Consider the following 20,065-nt stretch of genomic DNA (forward strand, 5'->3'; position numbering starts at 1 on the left):
CTCGTTCGTGGTATGGGTGTGCGGACCCACACACACCGTACTGGGCCAGCCTGCCAATCAGCTGCATCCAAGCTCGGTCGCTCTCGCTTGCTCTCTCACTTTCGCTCTCTCTCGCTCACGCCCAGTGCCATGCTACGGATACGACGGGGGTAAGTTTTGGGCCCAACAACTGTGCTGCCGAGTGTGTCTCTGTGGCACCCTTATCGCAGGTCGGTGCCGGTGCGCGCGCGGCAGGAAAAGGGAAGGTAGAAAAAAGGAGCCGTGTGTGGCAGGTTCTATTTTTCGCTCATGTCCCGCTCCGTCTCTTTCCCGCCCGAGTGGATTCGCCATCTACCCGACACACCGAAATTGCGCCCCCTTTGCTCCCGGACCTGCCCTACCCTGCCGTACCGTACCGTCCCTTGCGCTACCCGTGCGCTCGAAAGCGTACCACGCTGGTGCGAATATAAGAAGGCCCGGTTCCGAAGGTAGCAGCATCAGTTCAGCAGAACCAATCCAATTCAGAAGATGAAAACAAGCTAGTTTTCCAAGCTCCTGTGTTTTACACTCTCGTGCCTAAGTGCATCTTCCTTAACAAAAACATAAAAAGATCCTTAAAAATTACGCTTCACTAAGCGAAAAAGTTAGAAAGTTTAAGAAAAGTTTATATCCCAGTTCAAGCTACTACTCCGCTTTCCTACTTGCTTAATCAAGTCATCGTGTGTGAATTTATACCAGTGTTAATTGTGTCGCCGTTGTGTTGCCTTTAGTCAACTCATCTTTCTTGAAGTTTATCAGCCTGTGTCTATCTAACATACCAACAAAATGCCTCAGCTCATCGAACAGTACACACCGTAAGTATCTTTTCCCGCATATGACCTTCCGAACCCGCTGGAACACACCCTTGCTCGACTCTAGAACAGTCCCTCTGGAATACTTCCTTTTGCCATCCCGTCCCGACCTTTCTCGGGGTGTGTGTGCACATACCCTCATAACACGATTTCTGATAAAGCTATCGGCTCGACTTGGAACCGATAGATGGGTGATCTTATCGGGCCGTGCCCCTCAAGATCTCGACCCGGCAGCCGTACCGAACCTTGCTGAGGATAGCAAAACCTTTGCACTTTGACATTGCCTCAGTTTGGTATCGGTGTATTTGTTTTGTCATCGTTGAGGATTTCCTGCTTTTCTGCCCACCAGGGGTAGGCGTCTGTGAAATCCCTCGATCGACGTAGGTCACCCATCTAGTTGATAATCAGCTAGGAAATGATCTACGTCAGAGTGAGATGTTTCTTTTTTTTTGCCTACGTGCGGCCAGTCCGGTCTGGGCTGATAACTGAGATGGAAACATGTATGTATATAAGCCGTGCACCCGAGCCCGGACAGGCTCAGTAACTGCTTACAGCTGTGCGACGAGCCCTTTTCTTGCTCCTAACACTTAAACTCGCCGCGTTCTACCAGTTCTACCAATGAGCATAGTGTGTTCCAGTGCATTGTTCTGCTGGAAACATTACCCGACGTCTCGAAACAGTGTTCGCTAACGCGTTTGTTTTTGTGCTCTATCTTACCATTCCCTTCCGCGATGGTTAAACTATTCGCCCTGCTCAGGCTCCCGACCACCCTGGGATGCAGCCCGAAGCTGAAGACGCTGCCCAAGAACCTGTACAACCATCTGCGCGGCTTCCCGGTCGTTAATGGGGAGGTGTCGCTGCTGTCGGACAAGGTGCGCCGCTTCGTGGAGGAATCAGCCGCCATGTGCCAGCCGGACCGTATCCACATCGTGGACGGCAGTGAGAGCGAAAGCAGCACGCTGCTGAAGACGCTGCACAGCCAGGGCACGATCAAGCCGCTGCCCAAGTACGACAACTGCTGGCTGGCTCGCACCAACCCGGCCGATGTGGCGCGCGTCGAATCGAAGACGTTCATCTGCACCGAGCGGCCGGAGCAGGCCATCCCGACACCGAAGCCGGGCGTGAACGGTGCCCTCGGCAACTGGATCTCGCCCGCTGACTACGATCGCGCGATCATGAGCCGCTTCCCGGGCTGCATGAAGGGCCGCACCATGTTTGTCGTCCCGTTCTCGATGGGTCCGATCGCATCGCCGCTGTCGAAGATCGGCATCGAAATCACCGACTCGGCGTACGTCGTGGCGTCGATGCGCATCATGACGCGCATGGGCGCGGAAGTGCTGGACAAGCTGTCCGACAACTCGGTAAGTTTCTGCGCGTTCCCAGTCTCTGCACGGATGGGCGTTCGCCTCGGTGTGGCAGTTGCACAAGGGCTTGCATACTAACGGTGTGTTTTTTTTTTCTTTCTTCTCACTTTAGGACTTCATCCGGTGTCTGCACTCGGTTGGCACACCCGCCAACGGTAAGATCGCGGTGCCGTCGTGGCCGTGCGATCCCGAGCGTACCATCATTCTGCACAAACCGGCCAACAACGAGATCGTTTCGTACGGTTCCGGTTACGGTGGCAACTCGCTGCTCGGCAAGAAATGCTTTGCCCTGCGCATCGGTAGCACCATCGCCCAGCGGGAAGGCTGGCTGGCGGAGCACATGCTGATCCTGGGCATCACCGATCCGAACGGTGTGAAGAAATACATCGCGGCCGCGTTCCCGTCGGCCTGCGGCAAGACGAATCTCGCCATGATGAACCCCACTCTGCCCGGCTACAAGATCGAGTGTGTCGGCGATGACATCGCCTGGATGAAGTTCGACTCCAAGGGCCAGCTGCGAGCCATCAATCCGGAAAATGGTTTCTTCGGCGTTGCTCCCGGCACCTCATCGGAAACGAACCCGAACGCGATGGAGACGATCTACAAGAACACGATCTTCACGAACGTCGCGTCCACCTCGGACGGTGGCGTCTTCTGGGAGGGCATGGAGAAGGAAGTGTCCTCGGATGTCGAAATCACCGACTGGCTGGGCAACCCGTGGAAGCTGGGTGAGTCGAAGACTCCGGCCGCCCACCCTAACTCGCGCTTCTGTGCACCCGCCGGCCAGTGTCCGATCATCGATCCGGCGTGGGAAGACTCGGAGGGTGTCCCGATCTCGGCCATCCTGTTCGGTGGCCGCCGTCCCCAGGGTGTGCCGCTGGTGTACGAGGCCAACTCGTGGTCGCACGGTGTGTTCGTTGGCTCGTCGATGCGTAGCGAAAGTACGGCGGCCGCGGAACACAAGGCCAAGGTCATCATGAACGATCCGTTCGCGATGCGGCCATTCTTCGGCTACAACTTCGGTGACTATCTGAAGCACTGGCTGAGCATGGAGCAGCGGGCCAGTGCGGCCGGTGGCCATGCGCCCAAGATCTTCCATGTCAACTGGTTCCGCAAGGATGCGAACGGCAAGTTCCTGTGGCCCGGATTCGGCGAGAACAGCCGCGTGCTGGAGTGGATCCTGCACCGTATCGATGACGCCGACTGCTACCGGGATACGCCGATTGGCCGTGTGCCGACGGAAGGTTCGCTCAATCTGGACGGTTTGAGCAGCCCGGTCAACGAGCGGGAACTGTTTTCCATTCCAAAGGACTTCTGGCTGCGGGAGGTGGAGGAGGTGAAGCAGTACTACGACAACCAGCTGCCCCAGGATCTGCCGGCGGAGATTGCCTCCGAGCTGGAGCAGCTGAAGAGTCGCATTGAGAAGATGTAATGCGCATTGCACTGATTGAATGACAAAACAAAAAACCAAGACACAAACCACTAATAGATAAGTGAAACAGACAGGAATTAGGTAGCTCTACCAAAGGCAGGGTTTATTGACCAGGGCCGCCGAATGGGCTGACGCAAAAAGCTAGGCGAAGTCAGACGCGAGTCAGGAGTGTTTAGGTGTAGATATTTTGTATTAAACAATGTAGGGCACATAGTAACGTAAGTCACTATAGTAAGTATTGTGATAGACGCTGTAAGAAGAAGAAGCATAAGGAGAAGAAGAATAACTGGAGTGGGCTTGGTTTTACGAAAACACAAGCCCACCAATCTGCTAATAAGGAGCACACAACACAAATGTACGTAAGCTAAGAAGATTAAAAATAAAACAAAAAATACAATAATTTACACAGTGCCTTGTTTTTTCGCTGAATGCTGTGCTTGTTGTTCAACTTGAGGAGTAGGGAGCTGAATGGAAAATTTATATTTGTGGTTACTTGTTGGATTATCGTTTGATTGCTGTTTGTTGTTTACCATAGTTTCCACGGTCAATGCCGCGTACCGAGACAGCTAATCAGCAACCGATCCTCTTCCAGCACACAAAGGCCGATTGGTGTAAAAATGTGTCAAGGAAACACAACTCAAACTACTCCTCTTAATCTAAATGTCTTCGGACATCGAAGGGATTAGCTAAAGATTTGTTTTTATGATAAGGCTAGGGGACTCCAATTTCAAGTATACCAATTTATTTTTCATCCAAAATAAAATCTATGGAGATTCTTTTGCATAATAATCAGGATGAGTTAGTATACGGTTAGCAACCTTTTGGCGTCTGTTCTAAACGACAAAATCGGGTAGAAAGCAAGATCCCAATTAGAGCCCGAATTTAGTAATAGCCAAATATAGCTTTATGGTATTAGTTGATGTAATATATTTTTCTTTCAGTTGAAATTAAAACTCAGCAGACAAGAGGGTAGCTGAAGCATTCATCAATGAGCCTGGTAGGACAGGTTCATAGGTTCACTCCTGTAAGTGTTCATTAAAGCATACCACGGCTCATATTTTCATATTTAAATCTTTAGTTTACAGGGTTTCCCACAATTTATTGGTTGGTTCCCATAATTTGTTGGGCTCGTCTCACGATTTGTTCATCGTATCCCATAGATTTTTGATTCGTTCCCATACTTAATTGGTATCGTCCGATTGGATATCAATATAATTGAGCCAGTTCTGGGAAACAGCCAAAAAATCGTAGGAACATACCAAAAAAAAATATGCGAACCAACCAAAAATGTATGGGTATTAAGCAATACATTATGGGAAACCCTGTATTGTGTGTGCGAAAGGGGCTGAAACTAACCCAAGTGACATTTGCTCGAAATTGTTTTCCCATATCTGCTCGATTAATACTCGATACGCCTGAATTTGTAGATTTGTGTGTGATCGAGTGAGTTGAAAGCGCTAAGTTTTGGTGAGCTCGTAAATTAGACATTTTACTATCGATTGACGATGCCGTCGATCTCATTTTTCATTCTTAGCTATGGTTTTTGATGAAAAACAAAAGCTAATATTGTGTGACGTTATTCTATAAAAAATGAGTATAATTTAAGTATAAAATGGATCAATAATTTACGGTGTATCGAGTACTTGTCGAGCTGATATGGAAAAACAATTTCGAGCAAATGTCACTTGGGGCTGCTTCCCTACTAGTGATGGGTAAAGTTGGCAAAAATCCGGAGTCGACTCCGATCCGATTCCGATAAATTCGGAATCGACTCCGGAAGGTAGGTCCGCGCTTCAATATCCGGAGTCGTTCGGAATCGTCCGGAGTCGCCCGGAGTCGCCCGGAGTCGTCCGGAGTCGCCCGGAGTCGCCCGGAGTCGGAGTCATCCGGAGTCATCCGGAGTCGTTCGGAGTCGTTCGGAGTCGTCCGGAGTCGCCCGGAGTCGGAGTCGTCCGGAGTCATTCGGAGTCGTTCGGAGTCGTTCGGAGTCGTTCGGAGTCGTTCGGAGTCGTCGGAGTCGTCTGGAGTCGCCCGGAGTCGGAGTCGTCCGGAGTCGTTCGGAGTCGTTCGGAGTCGTCCGGAGTCGTTCGGAGTCGTTCGGAGTCGTCCGGAGTCGTCCGGAGTCGGAGTCGTTCGGAGTCGTTCGGAGTCGTCGACTCCGGACGACTCCGGTCGACTCCGGACGACTCCGAACGACTCCGTCTCCGGGCGGATTTAGTGGTTCCATTTTGCCGGAGTCGGAATCGGACTAACAATAGTCGGAGTCGGATCGGAGTCGTGGGTGCGCTCCATACAGCACATCACTATTCCCTACCTTTGCTGAAATTCCAAATCAGTAATAAAATCTCAATTCCATACTACATACATACATTAGAACGTCGATGGTCTGGGGACGGATTAACCGGTGGGCGGCTTAACCGTGCATATGAATTTGGCAGTTTAATCGACCGGATAATCGACGTTTACTATAATGATGTAGTCATTTTCTTGCATTTGATTTACACCCACTCGCTACAGATTAAGCTTAAATGATTGGAAAATAAAATGCCCAAAGAAAATAAAAGCAAAGCCCCATAGCTCCAGTGTTAAAAAAAGTATTTTTGAATTTCTTTTGGGTTGAGATTTTTTCTCACACGTTTTCTCGCTGAAAATCGATCACAAAATATGCATATGTGTTGAATATAAAACAAATGAAATAAAGAAGCAAACCGATTGTATTTTGAAAAAAAAACACATGTATCACACGAAAAAATAAAATATATGATGCAAATTCGAGCAGAACCAGCATTCGAGTAGTTTTTGGAGCTCGACAACCGACGGCAATTTTTTTGTAAGTTGGGTCACCGGCTGTTTCCAGCACCGGCCGTATGTTTATATTCGGTAGTTGCGTTCGTGTAGATCTTTTGTTGTTCATTACGAGATTTTCTCTTTTTTCATCGGAAAAAAACTAATTTGGAGTTATTTTGTTATTTCAAAACTTAAACAATGTAATTAGTCTGAAGTTATGAAAAATTTAGCTGCTTTTTGTTCTTCATTGGTAGTTTATGTATGGAAAATATCCTTGAAACGTCATTTACCATGTCCAGGTGGTTTGCTACTGTCAAACAATGACGCCGTTAAAAAGCGGTTAAAAACAAATTAGATTCGAAACCGACAACAAACTTGCACCATCTGCAGAGCAAGTGGACTAAATTGTTGAAAGTACCGTGGTCCCAGTTTATTTAACTAGATCCGTTTATTTATATGCATGATATTTACGCTAATGATCAGTGTGAAAGCAACTAACATAAAACAAGATTAGTTTAGTGAAGTGGTGAAATTTGATACCAATCATTCGTCCAAGGTCAGCCAAACGGTGGGGCAAACATCTGCTTGCAGTCCTGCGATGTCCCTTGCCACATTGGAAAGTGCCTTCTGTGAACCACCGATCGGTGCGATGATGGAAACTCCGGGAAAGAAGCGCAAGCGGAATGCGGAAACGAATCCATTCCTTAACTTTACCGAACAAACGTTTAGCATCCCTTCGTCGACGCCGATCCACAATCGGCAGATCGATAGCAGTGCCTTCGAGAATCCGTCCTTCCGGGTGGCGAACAAAGAGAACTACAATCTGTTTTCCGACTCGTGCATGGAGGTGAAGTCGATTGCGGATTTGGCCGGTGCATCCAAGCGCCCGAAAGCGAACACGCCCGACACGTGCAACCCGTTCGAGGTGATACGCAAACCGCCGAAGAAAAAGAAGAAACAGATGCACCCGGCCGGTACGGTACCGCTTGAGGAGAGCTGTTTCGAGAATCCTGGTTTGAATCTGGCCGCCGCCGATAAGCAACCGGTAAACCCGTTCGAGGTACCACGTGATGGAGACGAAAGCAAACGCAAGGAGGCGGAAGAGTTGAGCCGCTGCTTCGTCAACAGTGCGCTTAACATTCGCGGGACAGAGAAGGGAACGGAACGATACAATCCGTTCGAGATCGTGCGCCCGAAAGAGGCGGCCCCGGAGGCACCACCAGGCAGCCGGGGGCTGCCGGTACCGGAACTGGCTGGCATTGAGAATCCTGCGATGGAGATGCCACAGTACGCTATTGCCGTTCCGTTCACACCATCACTGAAGCATCGTATCAATTTCCAGGAGCTGCCGCCCAGTGCCTTAACACCGTGCCAAATGCTGGCCAACATGGTTGTTTGTAGCCCCGAGCCGACGAAGGCGGCATCCGGCTATGGGGGAGATACGCTGAACAGGAACGTAACGGTCACGCTGACCAAACGACGGTCCCTATCGGTCATCAGCGAAGAGTCGGACATCGGTGAGAAGTTGGACTGCTACCAGCTGGAACTGGAGAACAGCATTAACGAAGCGAAGGCAAGAAAGCAGCGGCAGGGCGAAACAACCCCGTTCACGTTCAGCGGAACGGGCCATCGGCGTCGATCGGTCAGACGCAGCTTGATCGACATGAAGCACATCAGCAATCTGTCCCAGCGGCTGCACGAGCTTGATGACGACCAGAGCGATTTTACCAAGCTGGAGGACGATGCAAAGGTTCCGGAAGTTGCGGTGGATCAGGAGCAAGAGGAGGAGGATGAGGGGGAGAAGGAGGAGGAAGACAAAGAAAATAGAAAACCGGCCACACCGGTTGCGATCGGTAAGGAACTGAACAGCAAAATTGATGAGACTGATACAACTGAGACGCACGCGGAAATGCCCCATTGCAACCAAATGACATTCACCATTACCAAAGAAACGACGGCGCGGGAAGAGATCCGTATTGACGTGTCCAACCCGGACGTACAGTTCGAGGAGGTGGAAGACTTCGAAGACGAAGAGCAGGACGTAGAGTTGCTACACAATCCGGCACCGTTTCAGCGCGCGTACCGCAAGAAAGAGCCGCTCGCGGACAAGCCGACGGAAGCAATCGTCGTATCCGATGAGTTCAAGCATCCGGCACAGATCGGTGGCCAGGTGGCGGAAGGAGCACCCGAAGCTGGTGCACCGGTGAAATCGCACAAAGTGCGTGACGTTATACGCCGTAGCTTCCGTCGATTGATACCGCGCGGACAGGCGGTACACGCGGACGAACCGCAAAAAGAAGGGGAAGAGAAACAACCAGCGTCGCAGCGCGATGGGGAAGGCCACGGGTTAATCTCTACCATCCGGCACAGCTTAAGGCGCCGCCAGACCGCCAAAGCCAAACCGACGACGGGCGAAGAAGAGAACATCGTCGTGGCTGAGTCGAAGCAACCCGAGCAAGCCGGCGAATCGGCGCTGGAAATGTCCATCATTGCCGAGCAGCCGCGTGCCGTGTTCCGGCAGCCGTCGCTGGACCAGTACAAACCGATTGCGGCCGCTCCATCCGGCGGGGGCACGCTACGGAGCAGTTTGCGCCGCTCGACCAAGGACATCCGGAAGCAGATGATGAAGTCGGTGTTTCGCAAGCAGTCCGGCGATTTGGACGGCGATCATGGCCAGCATGTGGGACAATTGATTTAAATGGAGAAGGCTTATAGGGAAGACTGAAGGCGCAACCTGACATTACCATTTTTTATCATTATTATTGCTTTATTATTATTATTATTATTATTATTATTATTATCGTTAAGCACAGCACCAAATCCCAGTTTACCAAAAGAAACAGTTATCACGCGTTGTTCTACAAAAAGAACCAAAGAAGGCTTTTTTGAGCGAATTTTAATCAAGCGAAAGGCAGCAATTTGTTGGAAATTTACCATTTTCACATAACTTTTATTTAATTTTGTTCCATCACTCGGAATGCAGCTTGTTTTTCGTTTAATCTTAATCGCGGACACGATTTTCTCAACTCAGTTGCACCAAAACACTTAATTTTTGCTTAAATTATTATAAGTTATGCTTCGTAGTAGTGTAAGTTTGCAAAGGTTATTACAACCTTGTTTTGTCTGCTTCTTTTGTGGCACAACTTAATCGATCAGTGTTTTATTATGATTGTATTTTTAATATTATTCGAAACAATGTTACTTAAACTCGTGCAAGCGTTTCCGTTATTGTCGGCACTGCCAGAAGAGAGAAAGCCTAAAAATATCACATATTTCCCCCCTTCTGAAAGTTCGCATAGGAGGATCTCAGCATCGGAGAGCATTTTGTATGCAAATTGTAAAATTTCATTACTCATTGTCACGTTTCGACAGGCAGGGCTGAACACGTGACAACCGACCTGTCGTAGGATGCACCGCGAGGGAAGCAGCAGAATTGCTGCGTTAGATTGATGAGATGTGCTGCCGTATATATTGTCGTTTGTAACGTGCTGCCTGAATTGAATTCCGATGTAATATAGATGTCGACACAATGTAAATAGTTGCTGTTGCTATTTGCTACTTTAACAGGTAAAGATGAGACGGATTGAAGGATGGTGAAAACGAGACACTTGATGCGCAGGATGGGATGATTTTGGTAGATGCGAATTTGAAAGCGAATTTAGGATGCATTAAGCGGATTTACTACGGGAATGGTGAGCCGATTGTCTGACGACAGGTAAATGGGTTTTTTTTTCCACTGCGTGCTAAAGCGGGTAACACATCGCTGAGCTGAGCAGTCCTTTTCTCTGACTTTCGAAACCCACATTTCAATCTTCGCTGGAGGGAACTACAGGGTAGAAGAAACCTTTTTTCTTGCAATTTTGAAAAGGTGATTAAGCTGTGTAAGACGCTTTCTTTTGGTGTTGGAAAGAAATGTCCTTTCGTGGGGATTTGCTCACAATGCTTTAGATATTTTGAATGGCTTTTCCTTGATAGTGTTAGAAATCTTATGTGGAATTCGCTCCTTATTTTGAAAATCTTAAATTTAACAACTTTTATTAATAATTAGTTAGTTTGGCCAGGTTACAGGACTGCACAAATAAATTGCAGAGATCTCCTTAAAAGTACGCCGAAATTAGCGGCCTCGAAACCCATTTAAAATGAGATAATTACCCCTTAAGAGACCCCAAACCTAACCCATACTGGTCCTGACACCAATAAAATGCATATTCTGGTTCAAGAACTGCACATGACCTGATGCCTGCCCTGGATCTGATACTGAACCTATACTGGTGCTGAAATCGATCATGAACCCATAACGTTCCAGGTACCAATACTGGTCAAACCGATCCATAAACTGATCATGAACTCATACAGGTCTTGGGACCAATCACTCAAACTGGCACTAACCATGAACCCATACCGGTTCTAGAATCAAACATGAACCCACACCTGTCGTGGAACCTATAATGAACCCATATCGGTCCTGGAACCAATCATGAAACCATATCGGTCCTGAGACCTGTCATGAACCCTTACCTGCCCTAGAACTTATCATGAACCCATACCTGCCCTGGAGCCTACCATGAACCCATACTGGTTCTGGAACATATCATGAACCCATACCTGTCCAGGAACCAATCATGAATCCATATCGGTCCTGGAACCGAACAGGAACCCATCCTGGTTCTGAAATCGATTATGACCCCATAATCGGTCCTGGAACATATCATGAACCCATTACGCTCCTGGAACCGATCATGAACCCATATCGGTCCTGAGACCTGTCGTGAACTCTTATCTGCCCTGAAATATAGCATGAACCCATATCTGTCCTGGAGTCTATCATGTTCGCATACATATAATGAACCCATATCGGTCCTGGAACCAATCATGAAACCATATCGGTCCTGAGACCTGTCATGAACCCTTACCTGCCCTAGAACTTATCATGAACCCATACCTGCCCTGGAGCCTACCATGAACCCATACTGGTTCTGGAACATATCATGAACCCATACCTGTCCAGGAACCAATCATGAATCCATATCGGTCCTGGAACCGAACAGGAACCCATCCTGGTTCTGAAATCGATTATGACCCCATAATCGGTCCTGGAACATATCATGAACCCATTACGCTCCTGGAACCGATCATGAACCCATATCGGTCCTGAGACCTGTCGTGAACTCTTATCTGCCCTGAAATATAGCATGAACCCATATCTGTCCTGGAGTCTATCATGTTCGCATACATATAATGAACCCATACCGGGCCTGGAACCAATCATGAATACATACCGGTCCTGGAACTGATCCATATCCTGTAAATCCACATTTGACCTGGAACTGATACTGCACCCATTCCTATTCAGAAACAGCTCTCGGTTTTAGTTATTTCCTCGATTTTCCAGTCCCTGGAACTGTTCCGGATTTAGATTAGGAACGATACTTAAAGCTGCTCAGTACCTGGCACCGATACAATTCCAGTTTCAGTCGACAAACCATATCTGGTAGTAAATGAGCAGCGTAGGGATAGTGTAGGTATTAGCGTAGGAAATACTGTGTAAGAAAGTGTAAGAAATTTAGTAGAATTTGTAGTGATAGTCTAGCAACCAAGTGGTCTAGCAGTAGACGCGCAGGCTGCTGTTAAGACCAGACCATTACCATTCGTTTTCGATCCATGTAGCCGTTGGATCTGTCCGATTGTTAAGTCGTGCCCGAACAACCCAACAGAAAGCCCGTCATGAGTTCAAGTCCCGTCTAGATCGACACTATGAAATGCATAACTGTTGACCATATGGTTTATGGTAATAAACTAATTAAATCCACTGATATCCCGCCAAGCCCGTGAATCTTTTTCGGGGGTAATGATTTTATAATGTTTTGAAATATTTCTGTGTGTGATTTTATATGCTTAAATATTAAATATTTCCATGTGCCATGTGTTTCATGTATTTTTTTATGGCATTCTAGTTTAACAGTTAAATAAAAGCTTTATCATTTAAATAATCCATACAAAATCATCAACCTTTCATAGGCAGCACTTACTGTACGTTTGACCATTCCCAGTATCCTTCAACCGTAGAGTGTATGTATGTACCGACCGCACACGGTTAGTTTTAGTACGAATACGGCTTTTATTTATTTTTATTTACAATCATGTTCGGAGTACGTTAAAACACATTCAAAAGATAATAGAATGACAAAAATGATAACACTGTTAAAACATCAACAACTAGGTAATTCGTTTGATTGTGGCTCGTTCAACGTGGATGGAAAAGTATTTGCATCCTGCCAACCAGTAGACCGTCGTTTGCTTGTATATCTGTATGTGTGGGAGTGTGTGTGTGACTGTGAGTTCGAGCATTTCTTTCTTCTCTTCCTCCTGGCGCTGGACCTTACAGGTCTAGAATAAATCGTGCCAAACGGTTGGTGGGAGAGCAGAGGGCAGAGTCCTCCGCCGAGGAGATGGAGTAAGACGATGCCGACCCGACGATCGCGCCGGGTCCGATCTTACGGTCTCCGCCGGCCGGCCCGGAAGCTTCCCGGGCCCGGTGGTGGTGCGGAAGCCGCTGCTGATGTCGTCGGTGCTGATGATGGTGACGCCGCTGCAAGTGTACCCTCGGTAGCTGCTGCTGCTGCTGTTGCTGCTGTTGCTACTCAAACGACTGCTGCTGGCTCGGATCGCCGAGCGGTGACGAGGTGCTGGTCGTTGTGGACGGTGGTGCGGCCGGCGGTGCCATCGGTCGCACTGGGGCAGTGGTGCGCTGCACGCCCAGCGAGGAGGTAAAGTTCATCAGCGGTCCGATCAGTTCGATCGGCAGCGGGAACACGATCGTGGAGTTTTTCTCGCCCGCAATGCTGCTCAGGGTCTGCAGGTAGCGCAGCTGCAGCGCGGCCGGGCTTTCGCACATAATGTCGGACGCTTCCTTGAGGGCGCGGGACGATTTCATCTCACCCTCGGCCGCGATCACCTTGGCACGGGCTTCCCGGGCCGCCTCCGCCTCGGCCGCCATCGAGCGCTGCAGTGAGTCGGGCAGGGAAACGTCCTTACTGTGAGTGAAGAACAGAGAGAAAGAGACAAAGATCGTACGTATTAGAATCATTTTTTTTGCGTTCAATTTAGCCCACATCCACACTTACATCTCAACACGCTCCACCTGTACGCCCCACGGATCGGTGGCCTCGTCCAGCGTCACCTGCATCGAGTGCGAGATCGCTTCCCGCTCCGTCAGCAGCTCGGACAGGTTGCGCGTACCGAGCACGTTGCGCAGCGTGGTGGCCGCCAGCAGGCGCGTCGAGTGGCTGTAGTTCGCGACCTGCACCACCGCGTTGAGCGGGTCGCGGATGCGATAGTACACGACGGCATCGACCGACACGGTGACGGAATCGCGCGTCAGCACCTCCTGCGGCGGCACATCGAACGACACGGTACGCAGGTCGACCTTGCAGTAGTTGTCGATGCAGGGCAGCACGAAGAACACGCCGGGCCCGCGGGCCCCACCGGACCGCAATCGGCCGAGCCGAAAGATGACCGCCCGCTCGTACTCCTGCACCACCTTGAAGCAGAGGAACAGCGAGATCGGGAGGGTCAGCACCATCAGCACGATCGAGCACACGGTCGCCAGCACTTCCACGCATCCTATCGAATCGGCTTCGGCTGTTTTGACGGGGGATGCAAAAAGGGGATGGTGAAAAATGGAGAGGAGATCAAAATTAGCATGTTTTTTTTTTGAAATTCTTTACTAAACGTTATTTAAACTCAAACTTTCAAGCAAATAATAACGGATAATTAAACCATGTGCCCAACCAACACCAACAGACTTGATTCAGGAACGCCTTTCATCGTGGGTGTTGGAGTTTGGAATTGTTTTCCTCATTTCCCATCTACATCACATCGTCAAGCGCACCAGCTGAACGGGAAAATTAATCAAAAAGCCACGCTTACCCCCACCGAGTGAGACTAATTGTCATAGAGGAACAGAGCCCGCCTGCTGCGGTTTGCGATTGTTGCATCAGGTGTTGTTTGTCTGCACGAAGCGGCTCTTTGTGCTCTTTGCGGAATGAATGGCACACAGCCTGCTGCCACCCTCAAGGGCGTCGTCTTGGGATGCACGCAAACTGGATGCATCGTCTTTGTTTGCGCCACGGGTGTGATGGGATTGCGAGCGGCCCAAAAGGGATGGAAAATTCAAATCGAAAGAACTGCTGCCAGTGTAAATGAAGGATATGTACGTTTGGTGTAGGACCGTGTGTAAGTGTAAGTCGTTTCATAATGGGGACGGGTTTCTTCAGTTAAATGATGAAGTGTGTTGAGTAACTTGTTTTGTTCAAGTGGAAACACTTTGCCTTTGCAGCAAACACTTCATTGAAAACTTTGCAAATCAAAACTATCTCCACTGTGTGTACCCGTTCTTCCGCACAACACTATCTCTATCCGCTAAACTAAAACTGACGCACAAACAGGCACACAAACCCTTCCACAGCAACTTCATCAACCGAACCTAAACACACACAGGAGTGAAGAAACGCAACTTAACTTGCAGTATATTACCGCCGGACGTTTTCCAAACCACCTTCATTCACAGGCTCATTCGATCGCATTCGGGACCGCGGGAGGCTGCTGGTGATTGAATAATAAAGTGAGCTGCGTTTGCGCTGGTGTTTGCGTTATGATGATGATGATGATGCTCTCTTCACAGCCCGTGTCGATCGTGTGTGCGCGTGTGTTTTGATCGATGGCGCGCTTGGTTTGTGCATGAACGCCAGCAACGTCGTGGAGCACTGCCGCGACTGCTCGACGCACAGCGCAACACGAAACACTCCTACCAAGCAGACGCCCGGCACCAGTGTGGGTGGTTGGTGGATAGGCCAATTAGCACGAATCGTTTCGAAAAAGTGCAAAAGGCCCAGAGTGGGGCCTGGAGAGCTACTTTCCCTTGGTTGTACGTTTGGGAATGGTTTGTTTATGGTTTCGCCGACTAATGCGCCCGGGGAGGGAGTGTTCGGTGTTTGGGGGGAGTTTTTGGTGGGCGGTTGGCCGTCGAGTTTAGCTTCCACTTCGCTCCAGTGATCGTGTGCGCGAGAAGGAAGGTTTTTTTTGAGGGGGCCAAATGCTTTACACGATGTACAACACTGACTAATTGGCCGTTGTGTGTAGTTCTTGTGTCTTGCGCGTAAACGAACGGTTGTGGTCGAGAGTTTGGGTTAAAGACAACGGGTTAAGCGAAATATATCTTTATCCTACGAACACTTTGGTTTTACACGCAAGCGTGGAGCACATGCGGCCTATCTGGTTTTGGTTTGGCCTATCTGGTTACCACCTCTCTCACAGCTCTTTTTTGTTTTAAACAGATTTATCTTAAATCGATCGTTATAAATTATCTTGTTTATGGTGCGCCCAATCTTTGCCCAAGTGGTTGATGCGCTTCACGCGGCGCTCTGTTCAATCTCGAGTACATCTCGAGAGGAAGTAAGCTTGGCCGCTTTTTGCGCCCGATTACGAAGCAGCCCCATAATTAATTGGTGAACCATCCGTATTGGAGCACCGACGTGTGAGAACCGTAATTGGATATTAATTAATCGCACACCGGAACACAAACCAGACACAAACACACACACACACATCAAACCCCCCGGAGCATCAAACCGTGTGATTACTTGCTTATTTTGCAACGCGTTTTCATTCGAACTTTTCGCTGCTTCGACCTTTCCCGTGCCCAAAACTGCGGAACACAACGAGTCACTCCGAGTTTTTTTTTTTTTAAATCACTTAAGCTTGCGGTTCACGTTCAAATCACGAGTTTTTACGAGGAAAATCAAAGACAAAACGTAACGGCCCCGGGGCAGCACTCGGGCAGCACTGACACTTACGACGACCAGCAGCAGACTAACAACGCTCTCCACCTTTCGTGAGAGGATCATCACACTAGACGACCACGTCTGTTGGCAAGGGCGCACGAACGGGCAACCGAAAGCCGAGAAAACGGCCGGCGCACGCCTGCTTGATCGTGCCGCACCAGGCGTCTCCATCTAGTTTCAGCAAAATGATGCGACAGTGTGTACGTTTTTTCTCCTCTGTCCAACACACCCATTATACCTCAATAACAAAAAAAAGCCTACCCAATGATACGTACGAACGTCAACGTAGCACTCGCAGCCACCGGACTCGGTACTGAGACAGTCGGTGTCCATAGCGAATTGAACGGCGAAGCAAGAGGGTCACGATTTTCACGCTCCCGCTACGGTCGGGCGGCTGTCACGATGGCGTCCTCGTTCCATGGTGCGCGCAAACGGTCGGCGAGCATAATTTATTTCCCGACAATGTCTTCCTCCATCAAACACGCGCGTAAATGGCACTCGAGGGAGTAAGGGCGAAGAAGAAAAGCACGCACACACACACACTAAGCACAAGGAAGTGTGATCGATGTTTGGTCGCGTGTTATACAAAAAGTGACACTTTTCACACGGTCCCGAGACAGGCCAGAGAACGGTGGACCACCCCTCTCGCTGGCAAGCGTGCGACCGGGCACAATGTAGCAGCAGCTCTAGCCGCAGCGTAGCACGCGTACCGCGTACACACCCACGATGGGCACCACCCGGTGTAGTAATTCGGATCGAACTGCTGCAAAACCGCACCGCAAACCAGCGGCAGCCAGAGATTCTCCATCCTCGCGCGGCAAAGTAGGGGCAATGGATGAGTGCTCTTTCTTGAGAATGAGTTTAGATGTGTAAAGGGAGCATAAAAAAACACACCACCACCACTACGAATTTTTCTTTTTTTTAAATTGCCAATGCAAGATGGAAAGGAAAGGTACGAAGGGGGCAAGTAATGATCTTCGACAGATAAAAAAACACGGAAAAGCTGCTCACACGAAATCGCACCATGTTGTACGGAGCTGAAGAGGGAAATGGATGGGAAACGGGAGGATCGGAACGACATCAAATTCGTTACGCGAGTGACCATGAGTGTAAATCGAGTTCGAACGTTGCGCGCTCGGTAAATCCTGACCGATCTTTCCCCCTCTTCTCGGAATTTAGATTTTGCTCGAATCGTACATAGATTCCCTGTCCGTGCCCTCTTTTTTCCCTAGTAGCATTTTACATTTACAACCAGAACGATGCAAACGTACAGCGAATGTTCGGTTTGGGTTGTTTGACCCCTGTGTTTGTGGGGTGGTACCGTTTGGCACGGAATTTCGGTCGTACGCTTCCACAAAGTGACATTGCAATCTATCGTTGTCAGTGCAGGGCATTGAAGGATGTTGCTTTTCTTTGGGGGTGGCAGATTGTTTAGCAAACGTTAAGAAAACTTTGTACAGTATCTTAAAAAGTTTATTTTATGCTCGAATTATGATTGTGTTAATATTAATATAATTTATCATAATTCCATTAATCAATGTAGGGGAAGGATGGAAAATATACAATAAAATATAGTTGATACAGGTTTAATAAATAATAAAAAAATATAATTTCTTTATTATGTGACATAGACAGTAAATGAGTTTATAGGTGACATGTATTTAACGGCTATGCCACGTATTGTTAAATGCAATGTAATTTAGTTTTTGTTTGTAGAAAAATAAAATTTTGTGTGAATTTAATCTTGTATAAGTGGTCGGGTGCAATTTTATTGTTTTGAAATTCTGTTTACGTCTTTTAATACTATCAGAGAGATATAAAACAATAAATTATGCACAACCAAAATTCTGAGATATGGAGAATATTTAAAATATGTTGTTTCAAATTGAATTGAACAAGCTTAATTTTTTATTTCATACATTTATTCAAATTGTATGCGTTTCGTGAATTATTTCCAATGGTGAATTATTTCAACTAAACTAGATCAATTACCGATTCGAACTGGAGAATTAACTCTTAGGAGTGGGAGTTAATTTAAATGAAGAAACAAATGAACTATGTGCACTGAAATAACAAGTGAATCAACAGTAGCAAATTGATTGGCGCAAAGGACACAACGGCTTTTCACAACACTATACGGTTTTCGGCAATTCGTTTATCACAACCAGCGCTTTAGTGATAATTTATCATATATGTGTTTATTATGTTATTTTGACGAATTTTAAGCTCATTGATTGACAGGGCTATATATCGAATATGAAAACATGCCTTATTATTCGAAAAATGTTGTAAATTCGTAAAAAATGGCAAAATCCCACTCCAAAAATAATAGATAAAGGATTCACTTCAAATTTAGGAACTAATAACTCTACTCTATGGACGAGTGACTGTGAAAAGAACACGACTTTTGCGATATTTCTTGTATTTTTTCCTCTGAATTCTAATACATCCCGATTACTTCTAAACTGCAACTTAAACTATCACGTTTGAACTTACATATAACGTTAATAAGGTTGTTGAAGGTAATTTGGAAACAAATATTTATGCAGCATTTTAGTTTTGAAAAAAGAATTAAACATATTGAAATTTATAAAAAAATAATAGTTAATAATAATAATAGTCAGATAGTCCAGTTTATGATGTAAAAATTAGGAAAATATAAGTTGTACCTGTTGATTGTCGTTATTGTCAGGTTTAACGTGATTTTTTGGTTGTTTACCGGAGAGTTTTTAGATAACTCCTTTTTTTACATGCAATGCGCCATTCGATTATGGAACCAAAAACCTTTGAGAAACTTTGTAAAAGCCGTGTTATATTTAATAAATTAAAGAAGAAGAAGAAATTGCATTTAAATGTGTCGGAATCGTTGCGTAAGAATTCGATTGTGCCACGAGTGGAAACCTGTGACAAAATATCGATATGTTTTAATTCCTAAAAAACAGTTCGAGCTGTTTTTTTAAGCTCTCGTTGTTGTGAAAACACGTTACCGTAAATGCAGCTGTAATCTGCCTGTGATGATAGCAGAATACAATAGGCGCTGATTGATAAACACAGCTCTCAAATCTGTATCTGTATCCCATTGTCTTTGCTGACCAACGCATTAACCCTCTCCCCACTCTCTAATTTATCTTATCTTGAACCTGAACCCCTCTATTAAGCATCAAATTTGACGGGGTTATGTATGTGTAAACCCGCCCAATTTGTGCGCTGTGAAGCAACAATATTTAAGCGAATAACACCGTAAAATTAGGGCGCCTTGAAGGCGCTAATCCACCCAAACAGTCCATTTATTTGTCAAACCGAACCCGAATGTAGAAGAGCGTTTAAGAGCGAACAAACGCATCGTTATCGTACAAACCCGGTACATAAACAAACTGGCCTAGGCAGTAAAAATGAATCAGTTAAAACTCATTTCCCTTATCTATCTGGCTAGCTTGACGGCACGGGATCTAAATCTCTGCCCGGGCGGCCGTCACATGCATGGCGTCTATTGAAAGCAATCCATCTTGAGCCGCACAGAACGAGCAACATTCTTGAGCCATGTACTTGACCACCACCGTGGGGGGGTGGGGTTTGCAAACGACATCATCCCTTCTTCCGCAGCCCACGTTTAGTCTGTGTGTTCTTTTGATTTCACATTCCATCCAAAAGCATTAATGATGTCCCTTGCTGTGTGTGTGTGTGAGGGTGGGAAAAACGTGCACAATAAAAAACCTCACAATGAGACCGCAACAACGTGTACCGCGCGCCGGAGACACTCGGTGATGTCGTATCCAATTTCCACAGCACTATTACTGATGAGTAGAAGTA

At 47.4% G+C, this 20,065-nt stretch overlaps 3 protein-coding genes across 8 annotated transcripts in view; 2 read left to right on the forward strand and 1 right to left on the reverse strand.

Annotated features, from left to right (window-relative positions):
• The first annotated feature begins 458 nt into the window (after positions 1 to 458).
• Positions 459 to 4,030, forward strand: LOC120949311 (phosphoenolpyruvate carboxykinase [GTP]). Its single transcript, XM_040366531.2, has 3 exons — positions 459 to 833; positions 1,588 to 2,191; positions 2,307 to 4,030. The coding sequence occupies exons 1-3, from the start codon at positions 805 to 807 to the stop codon at positions 3,624 to 3,626; spliced, it is 1,953 nt and encodes a 650-aa protein (XP_040222465.1). The 5' UTR covers positions 459 to 804; the 3' UTR covers positions 3,627 to 4,030.
• Positions 4,031 to 6,761: 2,731 nt separating this feature from the next.
• LOC120952412 (uncharacterized) lies at positions 6,762 to 10,361 on the forward strand. The gene has a single exon (XM_040371728.2). The coding sequence runs from the start codon at positions 7,012 to 7,014 to the stop codon at positions 9,109 to 9,111; it is 2,100 nt and encodes a 699-aa protein (XP_040227662.2). The 5' UTR covers positions 6,762 to 7,011; the 3' UTR covers positions 9,112 to 10,361.
• A 2,146-nt stretch (positions 10,362 to 12,507) lies between these two features.
• Positions 12,508 to 20,065, reverse strand: part of LOC120948701 (band 7 protein AGAP004871-like) — a 29,551-nt gene continuing 21,993 nt past the window's right edge. For 4 of the 6 annotated variants that reach the window (XM_040365325.2, XM_040365326.2, XM_040365327.2 and 1 more), the window contains 2 exons: positions 13,538 to 14,054; positions 12,508 to 13,447 (listed from right to left, as the gene is read on the reverse strand). In XM_040365325.2, coding sequence (XP_040221259.1) covers positions 13,051 to 13,447; positions 13,538 to 14,054 — 914 coding nt within the window. In that variant the 3' untranslated portion in view covers positions 12,508 to 13,050. Of the gene's footprint in view, positions 13,448 to 13,537; positions 14,055 to 16,058; positions 16,295 to 16,530; positions 16,998 to 20,065 lie in introns of those variants that run through there. The other 2 variants (XM_040365330.2, XM_040365332.2) reach the window with 2 other exon arrangements.

Source organism: Anopheles coluzzii, chromosome 2 (genome assembly GCF_943734685.1).
Source record: "Anopheles coluzzii chromosome 2, AcolN3, whole genome shotgun sequence".
Lineage (NCBI taxonomy): Eukaryota > Metazoa > Arthropoda > Insecta > Diptera > Culicidae > Anopheles > Anopheles coluzzii.